The 13,624-nt window shown below is 34.5% G+C and overlaps 1 protein-coding gene across 1 annotated transcript in view; it reads right to left on the bottom strand.

Annotated features, from left to right (window-relative positions):
- The window catches only part of LOC128221951 (uncharacterized), a 44,088-nt gene extending 37,910 nt beyond the window's left edge, over positions 1 to 6,178 (bottom strand). Inside the window, exons 1-6 of the mRNA XM_052930670.1 lie at positions 6,062 to 6,178; positions 2,794 to 2,860; positions 1,851 to 1,932; positions 1,440 to 1,528; positions 607 to 813; positions 259 to 357 (exon numbers count right to left, since the gene is read on the bottom strand). Of these exons, the coding sequence (XP_052786630.1) occupies positions 259 to 357; positions 607 to 813; positions 1,440 to 1,528; positions 1,851 to 1,932; positions 2,794 to 2,860; positions 6,062 to 6,097 (580 nt within the window). The 5' untranslated portion in view covers positions 6,098 to 6,178. The remainder of the gene's footprint in view (positions 1 to 258; positions 358 to 606; positions 814 to 1,439; positions 1,529 to 1,850; positions 1,933 to 2,793; positions 2,861 to 6,061) is intronic.
- Between the last annotated feature and the right edge of the window lie 7,446 nt (positions 6,179 to 13,624).

The following is a 13,624-nucleotide window of genomic DNA, read 5'->3' as shown; positions in this document are numbered from 1 at the left end:
TATATAGAGGATAATTGTTTGTTTCAATGTAAGATCGTAACATATTTCACCGAGTTTGTTTCAATGTAAGATCGTAACATATTTCACCGAGTTTGTTTCAATGTAAGATCGTAACATATTTCACAGAGTGAGGAACAAAATTTATATTTTATGAGTGATGTAGCCACGAGTGAAATATGAACTTTTGGTGTTCACAGACGTATATGAAAAAGCAATTTACTAGATACAGTCATATAAAACAAGACTTTGGTAACTTACGACAGTCCAATTCATCCCTTGTGTCCAAACAGTCAAGTTTCCCGTCACACTTTCTCACCTCACGAACACACTTCGTAGCCGTGTCGCAGGACATGTAACCTTAGGGTTTAACATATGCCTTTATCAATTAGATCAATGGTTTATTGAAAACATGACGGTTTAATATAATAACAGTGCCATTGATCCAGTTAATATTCTTAAACTTGTTAACAAATAGTGGAGATATATGACGTAAACGTAGATTATCCTATCGAAGCTGTATACGTGACCCGTGATACATGAAATATATAGGAACAGTGTTATAGGATACTTTTTTTAAAAATGATAACAAACACTTATTCCAATTACCTTTGAGACAGGCTCTTCTTTTACAGAAGAAAGGATGCAACTCGTCGCAGGCCCTAACCATAAGCCCCTTCATATAGTCGACCAGAATACAGTCAACGCCGTGCATGTTTGGGGCGGGCTCGTTGTTAGCCCAACGTGGAATCCGATCGCTCGGAGTGTCGAAACCAGTAACGTTACGACCAATGTGGGTTCCATTCGTCTCGAAGCCTAAACGCATAATGCAAAAAGTATCAGTAACATTGGCCTCTTTATTTTAAAGCTGCACTCTCACAGATGGAACGCTTTGACAACTTTTTTTTATTTTTTGTCTTGGAAGGAGCCAATTTTTTGCGAAAATCCTATGTATAAGATTGGTGACAAAAAATAAGATCGCAGGTTTTAATACTTAAGTTCAAAAATTGATGTTTTATGTATTTTTCCTAAACCGTTAGTAACGGTTTAAGGCATAAAACATCAATTTTCGAACGGAAATATGAAAATCTACGATCGGATTTTTTGTCAGCAATCATATATAATTGATTTGCAGATATTTACGCAAAAAATCTCTTTCCAAAACAAAAATACAAAAAAAATGTAAAAATGCTATATATGTGAGAGTGCAGCTTTAACAGAATTTTCCGTGTTTGTTTTATAATAAAGGTAAAGAAAATAAAGCAAAGTATAGACTCGCACTACAAAGTACGTAATAAGTGATATTGTATAGTCGTTAAAGTTAATCTGGCGTAAGCATTTCCATGGGTAAGCACAAGACAAGAATCATGTTGTGAAATCTTCCTTGAATATCGGCAACAGTGGAAAGAGATAACACATCTTTACTACACATCCTTACTTACCCATCCATATGTTCATTCCTGGCGCGTTGTGGGCTATGACCTCGTCATATTCAATCTCATTCGCCAAGTACAGCATATGAGCGCCCTCCCTAAAAAGCATGTACCAGCATTTGATTGGACTTCTTTCTATAACTAATGAAAATAATGTTAAAACAGTTTCCTCTGCTATATGTACAAGATCCATGATCGGAATACTTCTTGAGGCCCAATAAAATATCTTACTTTATGAACTTATTATAAAATCAAACTATTAATGTCAATTATTGTGAAGGCCTGGTGAAGTTTGTAGCAATCAGACATGTTAAGTGTTCAGTGATTTAGATAACTATTTCAGACATACTAAATAATTCTTATGAATGTTATCAATCTTATGTACTAAAATAGTTTACTATTTCATAACGTCATACGTACAGATTACACGTCGTGGACGCCTCGTTGAACGTCATCTCAACAACAACTTTCTTATAACAGTTGGCTTTGTGAATTATCCAGCCTGGTAATAAATAAAATGAATGAATTTGCAAAGTATCAAATCCATTTAGATTTTTGGATATAAATGCATTATTTTAAAAACGTTGTTAAAAAATAAATGTACGAAGAAAAAGCCCCGAATCGTTACACATCAATGCATTTTATTGTAAGACGTTTTACAAAATGTATTATTAAAAGCATTACACAACATTCAATTATATTCTAAGGCGTTTATCATGTACATACATGCACTGAACTGTACAATTCGTTACCTTTAAATGCATTGTATTGTGCAATGCGTTACGCACATTTTTATTGCTTTTGAATTCGCGCTATACTCTAAAAAGCGCCACTCATGAAATAAAATTGAATTGCACAATGAAGAACTAATTAATGTACTGTACTGTTCAAAGTTTTCCACTAAAATGCCCCTTTTAAAAACAACGGGCCTCTATGGATAAGGCATTTAATGCACAGTAATGTACTGTCTTATACAAGGTATTCTGGGAAAAGAATCACGTTACTTCAAAGGGGTTCTCACTTGGGTCACCACGGATCGCAACCAATGTAAACAAACAAGCTAGTGACAACAATTTCTAAATAACTTTGTTGACAGAAAAGATATGAATGTATTTCTTAGCCTATAAAAGATTATGCTATGTTCTGCTTCTTCGCGTGTGAAATATTCTAGATTTGCTTGTATAGCACGTGATTCCTCACCCTGCTGCATTGCATGCACAGATTCTAGTTTTTACAAGTAGATGTACTGCACTGTACTATAGGCGTTATATATTATGGAAATGTGTTGTACAAATCAATTTTAAGTGTTACATTAAAATAAACTGTTAAAGTGTTGAATATAAATAAACTGTTTTGTACTCACCATGTGGGCATTCGAATTCAAGCTCGCCCAATATTTCAAAGATACTATCATCTGCATGAGCTGAAATCTGTTAAAAGAGAAATAATTAAAACGGTACATTACAGTGTATTGTTTTGAGATATAATAAAACGAAACGTTTTATCTGTATTTATATTTAACCATATATTTTTCGCATTTCTTATGATGTTATGAAAATAGCCGTATATATTGTAATAATTTCTTCTATAAATTCCAGGGGAAAAGCCTGTTCGAGCCCATTATAACATAATATAATAGTACAACAACGTTTATGTCGTACTGCTCCCTTCCGACGATTTTTACATATATAAATATCAAACTTCAAATTGTAAACTTGTAGAACTTTTTTCTATTTTTTTCCGGGCAGAATTATACGATTATTGCGCGCCTGTTCATGCAAATATATTAAGCAGCTCTACTGGTCGCACTAAATTGCGAATACTTTAGGTGACTGTATATGATATATAAGAACATATGCATGACTTTATTGTGAACTGCTGATGACCTACATTGAGACGGATATTCCGTATATATAGGGGATATTATGATAGTACGCTTTTCTGGTGACCTGTATCATGTCGAGTTCGGTGTGTAAATGCGTGTCCATCGAGAGCGCAGGTCGAAACGGATACACGTTTACTTACCGAACGAGACGTGTTGAAGATCACTAGAAAAGCATTTTATCGTAATATTCAATTTATTTATATGAACTTCGAAATGGCAAACAACTAGTTGTTTAGATACATAGGAAGTGTTCTCTGGTCGGTGCTAACCCTCATGTTTCTTTGAAGAACCATGTTCCTGCATATTAACATGCTTCTGGAGCGTGAGAAAGTCAGATAATTTTAAGTATTTAAAAGTTGACAGGTTCTACCAGGGATTTCTATCACGCTATTTTTAGCGGCACGAAAGCAGCTCCCTGAGTACACACGGTACTCGTATGATACGAAATCAGAAAACGACATTATGGCGATACGCATTTTTCAATACTGTTTGTTTGATATGGAAAAGGATATTGATAGGCTTATACTTGATATTTGGCGTTTACCCAGTGCCATTAAACCGGGTTTATGTTTAAACGTTTGCTACTGAGCTTGTTTCTGTAGTTTTTTGCATAAATATTATAATAAAAACACACAATATTCAGCGCTACTTTTTGCTATTGGATAATACAATGTACAAGCATAGGGGTAACTTTTTCGTCGTCCTTGTGCCATGAAAGCGCTAAACGGCTGTAGTCGCGACAAGCATGCTCTTACTTTTTGTCAAATCTTTAAAATTGTATCCAAAAATATTTTTAATAGCTTAAAACTATAACCGATAAATGCCTGCCATTATCTAAGAATATGTAATGCAATTTGGAGATTTTAATACAATTAGCAAGTTTCAGAACAGTAACGGATAAACCTATTTGTATTAGGATATATTAACATTACTTCCATCTCGCGAGTTAATTGCAAGTGAAGGTTAAACAAAAAAGATTTTACTGTTACGCTTTGACTATTTGAAGTATATTAAGGATTGAAATTCATTTCGGGGGCATTTATGCGATCTTGGATGACCCGTTCAAAATGGCAAGTTTTCTGCACACTTATTGTAATACAGGTTTTTCTCAAATTCATTAAGAAAGGCTTCAGTTTTACATACGAACGGGAACTACGCGTCATTGTACCAATGAATGGAACAGCGAAGTACCGCCCCTTTTCAACCGTGTCACACAAATGCAATTCTATCATTACACAGAAATAAGTTCTGTTATTTTGTCTTGTATTATTTCTTTATTTAATCTTTTAAAACAATAAAGAGGAAAACTGTTTCATATCTTTCATTTAATGACAGCTCATGTCTATTTTTCAAAAGACTTTGACATACTTTAGCCTTTACTTAAACTCGACAAGCCAATGTGTGCTCGCACAAAGGAAATATTTTTTTAATGAGATTTGCTGCAGTGTGCGCCTTTTTGCCCTCTTTTTATTGTCAACATATGTATATATTGGAAGAAACTTCACATATTGTTTTCGCTTGGCAGTGAAGTTTGCCTACATGTGGCAACGACAAAACAGTGTTTACAATATAAGAATGTGTTGGTGGCATCGTACCGTGAATCATGTCTAAAACAATCTAAACTGTTTACAATTTTCTTTTCGGTATAGACAGATTTATTCAGCTTGGTTAAATTTACAAAACATGTTGAGAGACCAAATAAAATTGGCGGTATAAGGTGAAGTTGTTGCTTTTTTGTTTCTTTTTTTGTAAAAGCTACTTTGAAGGTAAGTTATACATTCTACTTGCCACCCAGTTTGTCCCAACCTTTTTAATCATTTATCCATTTACTTCAAGAATGTTACTCTTGACAATCGCCACATCAGCACATTCAGTGCCTTGATTATCAAAAAGATTGAAATTTGTAAAAGCTTAATTTGCTACTACTGGTAGTAATTGTAGAATTGTAGGATTTAGGAATGGTAATGAGCAGGTCTTCTCATTACACAAATTTCAACGAGTTGGCATTTTTGCACATAGTTCTCTTCGCTTGCATATTGTTTTTGCTAAAACAAAGTTTGTCCTAAGCATTACTCAGAAACTACTAACAGGAATTAACTTTAACTTCGACTACTGATAAACGACAATGCATGTAACTGTAACATATTTTGAAAGGATGTTTTGCATATAGATTCTTTTTTGTCTAGGGCAGAACTCGGAAGAAATTGATTGAAATTTTGAACCTAAATAGATGGCAATATAAGACTGTGCACCATTTTACTTATTACGAAGTTATATCTCCTTGTTTAGTTTAAGTAAAAGACACATTGTCCAGCTACCTGTACACAAAGTACGAAGCTGCTTTAAACTTACAATGTTCAAATCTGCAATAAAACTTGACCTATGGTAGGGGTGCAGCAAGTTTAAAGCAACCGAACTGGTTGATGAATTTCATTTCATATGATTTAAAGAAATCATGTTAAATAAATGTTAATTTGTTGTTTTTTGAAAACTGTAGTAAACTTATATATTTCTGGCGCTCAAGATTACGTAGCAAGGTCACGTGGTTTGTTTTCAAATGAATTCTATATTTTTCGGATTTTAGAAGCGTGACACACGAGTTCTTGGTTTGCAACTACATGTATCTTTATGTATCTCGTTTTGTTGTAATTAAATACAAACATAAAATACATGAACTTACATGATGTTAAACATTAAAAGAAAAAATAATTCTTAAAAGAATAAAGTATGAATACGTAATACTCACGAGAAAAAGAGCGAGATTAACGACAGTAGTCCACATATTTTCATATCTTTTCAACAGTATGCATCTAGATACTTCCTGATCGTATAAACATCTAGCTCTATACTTATTCGTGTATTCAAATGTTCAGACACCCATTGTGCAATACTCGACTGAGGTTTCTTTTCCCTTTTAAACATATCGATTGCCTACAAAATAGAAGACTATTAATTTCGTTTATATCGCGAGATTTAGCCTCGAGGTGATATACCTTTACAGTATTTGTAATTTTATTATATTTGTATTTAATGTTATATTATATGGATCGTTATTGAAGCAAAATTTACATTTTGCTTTCTAACTTGTACATCTTGTCATATGGTATACTTAGATCATCATCTGAGCAACATCAGGGTTAAAATTTGTATTAATTTTCCTGTTTAATGCTATATTCCAGTCAGTGTATTTAACCGGAGTTGTGATAATCTGTAGGCGCGTAGCTACCTGCACACAAAGTACGAAAGTGCTTTAAATTTACAATGTTCAAATCTGCAATAAAACTTGACCTATGGTAGGGGTGCAGCAAGTTTAAAGCAACCGAACTGGTTGATGAATTTCATTTCATATGATTTAAAGAAATCATGTTAAATAAATGTTAATTTGTTGTTTTTTTGAAAACTGTAGTAAACTTAAATATTTTTGGCGCTCAAGATTACGTAGCAAGGTCACGTGGTTTGTTTTCAAACAAAATCTATATTTTTCGGATTTAAAAGCGTGACAGACGATTTCTTGGTTTACAACTACATGTATCTTTATGTATCTCGTTTTGTTGTAATACAATACGTCATCATTCTTCAACTGTACATGCCGATTGGTCAGATCAAGTTTAAGACGACTTCAGCGTTACTGGTTTGCTTCGAATGCCTGGTTAATGTTCTCTACTAGCAAAAACAACGTATACTACATTACTTGCAGATATGCGGTCCTTAAAGTGGTGATTCAAAGGAGGATGCTCTCGGGAGATCACCAATCAATGACTGGAGTAGCCTGGGAGAATTAGTAACAAGGCACAAGATAACAAAACACACCAGAGTTCGCTACTTGCAGCAGACAACTCCCGAAGAAAGCGCACTGTAAAGCGAAAGACGTCTCATGCAAATTGTCTGACAGGTATGAAACTGCTGTGACTTAAAACAGACGTAAACTGAAATGTATAATAGACACAATAATTCTTTGTGGATATCAACAATAAGCACTAAGTGAGCAACACAAAGAAAATGATGGAAACTTCGTGCGATTGCTACTATACAGGAATAAGGAATACGCTTTTGCAAGACCACTTACTTAGAACAGAATCTAAAAAAAAAAAAAAAAAAAAAACGTCGCCGGAAACACAAAATGAAATTATTCAGATAATTATGTGGTGAAAAGATTGTAAAGACACCGTTAACGACTGCAACAAAGGATTCATAGCAGATGGGGCTACTGACTGTGCAACAATTGAACACATGTCTTTGTGTGTTCACTTTTATGACATAGATCAGTGCATCGTCAGAGAATAATTCCTTGGTTTCGCTGGATGCGGCCGAACAACAGGAGAAGCTCTAATAAATGTGTTCATTCTATACAAACGTTGACCGAAAAGGGTATTATTAATAAAAAAATGAGAGGGAAAGGATATAAGAAGGGGCGGCAAACATAAGTTACAGGTCCGTGTTAAGCAGATCCCTGATGCTGTCTACACATATTGCTAGGCACACAACTTAGACCTGTCCATTATCCATGCATGCCGTGAACCGCTTGTTCTGAACGTTATGGATACCATCCAGGCAAAAGTGTTTGACTTTTGGCTGATTACTCTGCTAAGAGACTGTCAGCATTCAAATGCAGATTCAGTTTGCGAAAGCTGAAATATACAAGCGGATGAAGCTTAAGCGTTGTGTTTAAATCCTCTTTTATGTTTTGTGTACAGCACAAAAAAACGCTAGCAAATGAGGGTGATGCAAAAGCAAGATCTCACCTTGCATCCATATCGAAATTTGACTTCATCATAACTCTGATAAACACAGAGGATGAATATCTGGTCTGGTACACTTAACTGACCATTTACAGAAAAAGGAATGTGATCTGCTTGGAGCTCTTCAGGAGTCGAACTTAGAAAAAAACAATGATTAAAACTGAAGAAACGATTCAGCAGTCTTGGAAGGCCTTAAAAGTGCCCAACGTATAGCACGGCAGATTAACGTGGAATCATCTTTTCCGTTCTGCAAAGGCAACGTCACCGTCCAAATATGAATGCAAATGACACGAGCACCTATTGAAAAAACATATACTTGCTAATGACACTACGAGAACATTTTAGAAGTAGTGGATTCGATCTTTGGAGCATATAGCCGAGATCTAACATGATATTTGCAGTGAAGTTCGGAGAAGGAGAGTATGGAAACAGAAAATAAATATAACTCATCATTGGCATATCACTTACGCTACACGTATGTGTGTTAATATTCTAACACAATGCTAACAACAAAGTAAAGAATATGTTCAAGAACATTGTGTTTTCCTATGAAAACTATCTGTATTTATGAGGTTAGTTCATGTCGGCGAAACCCAAAAGAAAACCAGCTTGCCGGGCATCAACAGTACTACTCCTCAAGACCTGTACTTGTCCATTTACATGGTGCTGTGGGTTCTCGTCAATATGCATGTAACAACAGCTACTGCGTGTGCTGGGAGATCCGTCAGTGTCATGAAGAGAGTGAAGACCTACCACCGAAACACCATGACGACTGACAGACTGTCGGAATATGAGCTTCTCAACGTTTATCAGGAAAAACAGTTAGACAGTGAGCGTGTTCTAGACGAGTTTACAATGCGCAAGAATAGAAAATTAGAGCTTGTGGTTGATTAAAAGACTTGCAGTTTAGTGTTTCTTATCTTCACGGAAACTCCCGACCAGAAACAACCCGTCACCGTTCCGTATCTAAAATTTATTTTAGAAACAATTCAACCATTTTTAGAAAACGGAAATTTTGGACATTGTTAGCGCAGAGCCTCCTGGTATTACAATATGACACATTCGTGGTATATTATATTGCATCGTGATTGCTAAATTCCGCTTTGCCATATTCGTCATATTGCTGGTTGACAGTTGTCATTCATGTAACTATTGAAAAACTAGAAATAAGCTTTTAAGCTAGCTAGAGTAAAACATTAGCTAAAATAAGAATATCAAACACGGTTGCATCTGAGATTAATGAATAAATGGATAATTGAACGCCACGTAATTCTGAAAACAAACGCATGCGAATTATGCATTTTAAGCAAACGTTCAATGTTACTTTGGACCAGTCAATATACTCGAAGGAATATTAACGAAGCTACAATTAGCAGTACAGATTCCCAAATAGCAAATTTAACATGAAATAAAGATAGATGTACAAGAAAGAAAGCAAGACTTATTTGTTACGTTTTGTGAAATTCACACACGGCACTTCAGATATGTTATTTCTTAAACAAGAGTATTTCAGCTAACTCTGGTTTAATTTCAATCTTAAGGTATATCGTTATGCCATACTTGTAATTCTGTTTAAGCATCATAATTAATGGTCTGATTGTTCAGAACTCTGTTAAAGTAAACAATGTGATTAAAGGCATCGTTTTGAACTTTTAAAGGCCTACCATTTTGGACTTACCGGACTGTTCTCTTTTGGTCATGGGTATATAAGCGTGGCCTCAAGTGAAATTTGCCTTTTTGCGACTTACCACCTTCAATTTGTATGCGAAAAGCTACTGAAATAAGCTCAGTAGCAAAACGTTTAAACAAAAACCCGATTTAATGGCACTGGGCAAATGCCAAAGACATAAAGAACATAAAATCAAAAAATTCAAAAATTCAAGGCAACTTCAAAGCAATATACCTGAAGTTGAATTTATGGCTGCCATTTATTGAACACAGGATATTGCTTAGGGATCAAAAAGCACTAGGCACTTGAAATATTTAGTACTGTCTAGACTTCCAGTTAAGTCGACTGTTAAATCAAGCATTGCGATTTAGTCGGATGAACTTAAGTGGTGACTAGAAACTCTTATAAGCCTGCGTTGTTTGAAGAGCAATGTGATATGTGCATGTCGTCAGTTTGGGATTGATGCCTAAAGAGGTCAGTCTGAAGAAGGCTATGTTCATTAAAGCTACTAAGTTTGAAAACAAATCAGGCAAAATCGTTATTAAATAGATATTTTTTGTTGAATATTAAATTATTTCCAAGTTCTTCTTTCCAATTGTTAGGCAAGGTAGAATAAGAAAACTTATATAGAAGATCGAACCATATAAGCGCTACAACACCGAAAGAATATAGAGCCGTCACGTTTAAGTAAAACAATAAATGTTCAGAAGGACACAAATCACATGAATCCGAGGCTTTCTCTTTGTAAGAAAATATCCGTTGCAATTTTTCCAGCACAATTTAAGGAATATAAAGAAATGTCGGGTCTTGGCTTAAGGGGGATTTCACAAATAATTAACATGGAACTTGTTGAGAACTGGATGAACATAAGTAAGGACACTTGTGGTTAACTAGATTTTTATTTAGTTTAAATATGCGAAAAGCGATGATGTCCTGTGATTTTATATATTTATGACTTTTTTGAAATAAATTCCAGCGAATTCAATCAGGAAATAAATGATATTGTCGATACTGGTTATATTTGCATTTTGAAATACAAATGATCATTTCGACATTGATTTTGTAATCCTTCGTTTTGTATATCATTACGAAGTGGCCTATAAGAAATATTAAATTTCCTCTAGTCTTAAAGAAACATATTTAAAACTTTGAACATCATTTTGGCATTTTTTACACTTAGTCTATATCGATTTACCATACGACTCCAACGGTAACTTTTCGACGACCTTCGGTACGTTGTAATGTTATAAAGGTACACCTTTACCCTGATATTGCGTTAAAACGAAGACACATACTGTTTACAATTCTGCCACAAAATATTTGACACAGATAAAAAATAAGATATTTTCAAAAGAAGAAAAGTTTGCAGAAAATAACAGGAAAAATCTAAATTAACAATGAAATACCATTGACACTGACCTTGTAAAGGTTATAATTTGAAAAGCAGTGTGGGTGAAGTGACATCGATGTGAATACTCTTATCTTTAAATGAAAAGTGCCACATTTAAATTTACTGTTTAAAACTGAACTTGAAATTGATGCCACCTTGGATTATAAGTATCTTCAATGGCCGAGAGTGTAAGATAGGTTCATTCCAACACGAGCGTAGTGTGTTTTGCGGAAACGAGTTTTATGGTAAATGCTTTTTCTTCCACCTCAGTTAAATAAATTTAAGTAAAATATTACATTTTGCTGGAACTCCTTTGTGCGCAATGAAAATAATTGCGTATGAATATGCGATAATTCAAGATTGCCATGGATATGCCCGCAGTGATTCAGATTATGTTAAAGGGGCTGTACTCTGTATGATGAAATAGCGAAAGAAAACTGTCATAAACTTGGTATCGATGTGTACAATGCATTGAACTTACTAACTGAAGTAACACAGTTTAAAATTTATTTATTTTTAGCAGTTGTTGAAATTTACTTCCAAAACATTAAACTACGAAATAACCTTTAAAGTCGATCAAAGCATGTTGCTTGTTAATAATATAATATTACCAGAGGATTTACCAGATTTTTTTCAGCAAAAATTCGAATAAGAATGTGGTACGTAATTGGCTGTTGTATATTACTAGTATTGCGTTTTATTTCTAATAATATTTTTATCTGGTTGGACATGTTTTTATCTAATTGAACGCGACGTTTAAATACAATTTTGTATTAGATCGTAAATAATGAAATAAAATAGAGGTAAACAACTGCATTTTTTGCACCTTATACATCCCGATGTTGAATTGACTTTGACCTCTGTCGGCTTTAAAGGAAACTTTATCAAAAAGTCTTATATCTGTTTATAACCTAACAAACATTAAACTGTTAGTTTTTTATCTTTAATAGCTAAACTAAAAATAGTTAAACTAGTCGTGGACTCAGAAAACGGCTCCCCAAACACATTTATTCCAAAAAACACAATAGACAAAATACTGCACTAAAATACATGTACAGACTGTTAGACTATCATGTGTTCCGGTACGGATAGAAATATCCGGCCCGAGGGCACGTTAGCCGGTAACGAGGCGTGCCCGTACTTGAAAAACATGATTGATATCCTTTCTTACATATCTAAAATTATCAATTTGTGGATAAACTGACGTAGAAAACGTACATTTCACCAGAAAGCGCGTTCGACGTTGTTTACTGACGTCATAAAGTAATTTTAAATCACTATTGACGAAAAATATTTCCTCTAGCAATCGCGTCTTTACGATTATTTATATTCAGTTTTAATTAAAAGTCTTGCATACTTATATATTTTATTGCGCTTTATTGAAATAGCATACTAGTATACTTTTCATCAACCATAGAATATAAGAAATTAGAGGTGACGCGTTGTTGAGCGTGACTCATCTTACACGGGGGATGTAACACGGGGTTATCCAGCACTGGTCACATGACAGGAAACACTCGTCCGGTATGCAAAATATTTTTATCACGTTTTTTTCCGCAAAAAATGTTAACTGTCATAACTGTTTGCCTGAGGTGCTTATAAATCACAAAGAAATGTCATTTCATGGGCTGCATGCATTGAATAATTGTTATACCCAGAAGTATTAATACAAAATGTATATCCGATCCGATAATTATGTCTGTAAGTAGAACGCACACTAAGATATTATCCAGTTAGATTCACAACATAAACACTGTAATATAACCGAAATTTGCTTTCTTGGAAAAAACGACTCAATATCCGGTAATAGGAAATATAACGTTTTACTTGACATTGAAACGAACAACTTTATTCCAATTAATCTTTATCATAAAAGTAAACAAAATGTCTGCGTACCACCTTTTTTTCGTAGCTGCGTACAGTCGACCCTACGGCGATTTTCATTTCCTGTTCAAATTGAAATCGGCCTTTAATATCGGAAATACACTATTCCATAAGCTGAACGTCGAGATTATCAGGGGGAAACATAAAGAAGAATATTGTAAGTAGTTTTTCTTCAGTCCGATGTGCATGAGAGATCTCTTGATGAAAGATCAAAATTTCAATTAAGCAGTCCCCTCCTGTCACATTCCAACTCACTATAAACGAAAATTTTAGTATATGTCTGGCCTCGAGGTTCTTCATTTTGTGGGAGTAAACGTTGATTATTAACTTTAATGACTTGGATCTCTTTTGTTTCTTAGGAGGAAGCGAATATCGTCTTTTCCATACCATACATTCCCTATTTTTAGGGTATTAAAATTTCACCCAGGTTTCATTCGTAGTAATGATACGACTGAAGAATCCTTTCTCCAGCGTTGCAGAATTTTCAGCGTTTCAGATGTTTTTTCTTTGTTTCCATATTTCAAAACGCGGCAAAAGGCGGAACACCCATATTGCGCATACGCTTTTCACCACCAAGTCATTTGTCAAGATGTTACAAACATTTCCATGGCTTAATCCAACACTATC

This window comes from Mya arenaria, chromosome 2 (assembly GCF_026914265.1).
Source record: "Mya arenaria isolate MELC-2E11 chromosome 2, ASM2691426v1".
Classification (NCBI taxonomy): Eukaryota; Metazoa; Mollusca; class Bivalvia; order Myida; family Myidae; genus Mya; species Mya arenaria.
The sequence above is the reverse complement of the archived record's forward strand: the minus strand, read 5'-3'. Positions and strand labels throughout refer to the sequence as shown.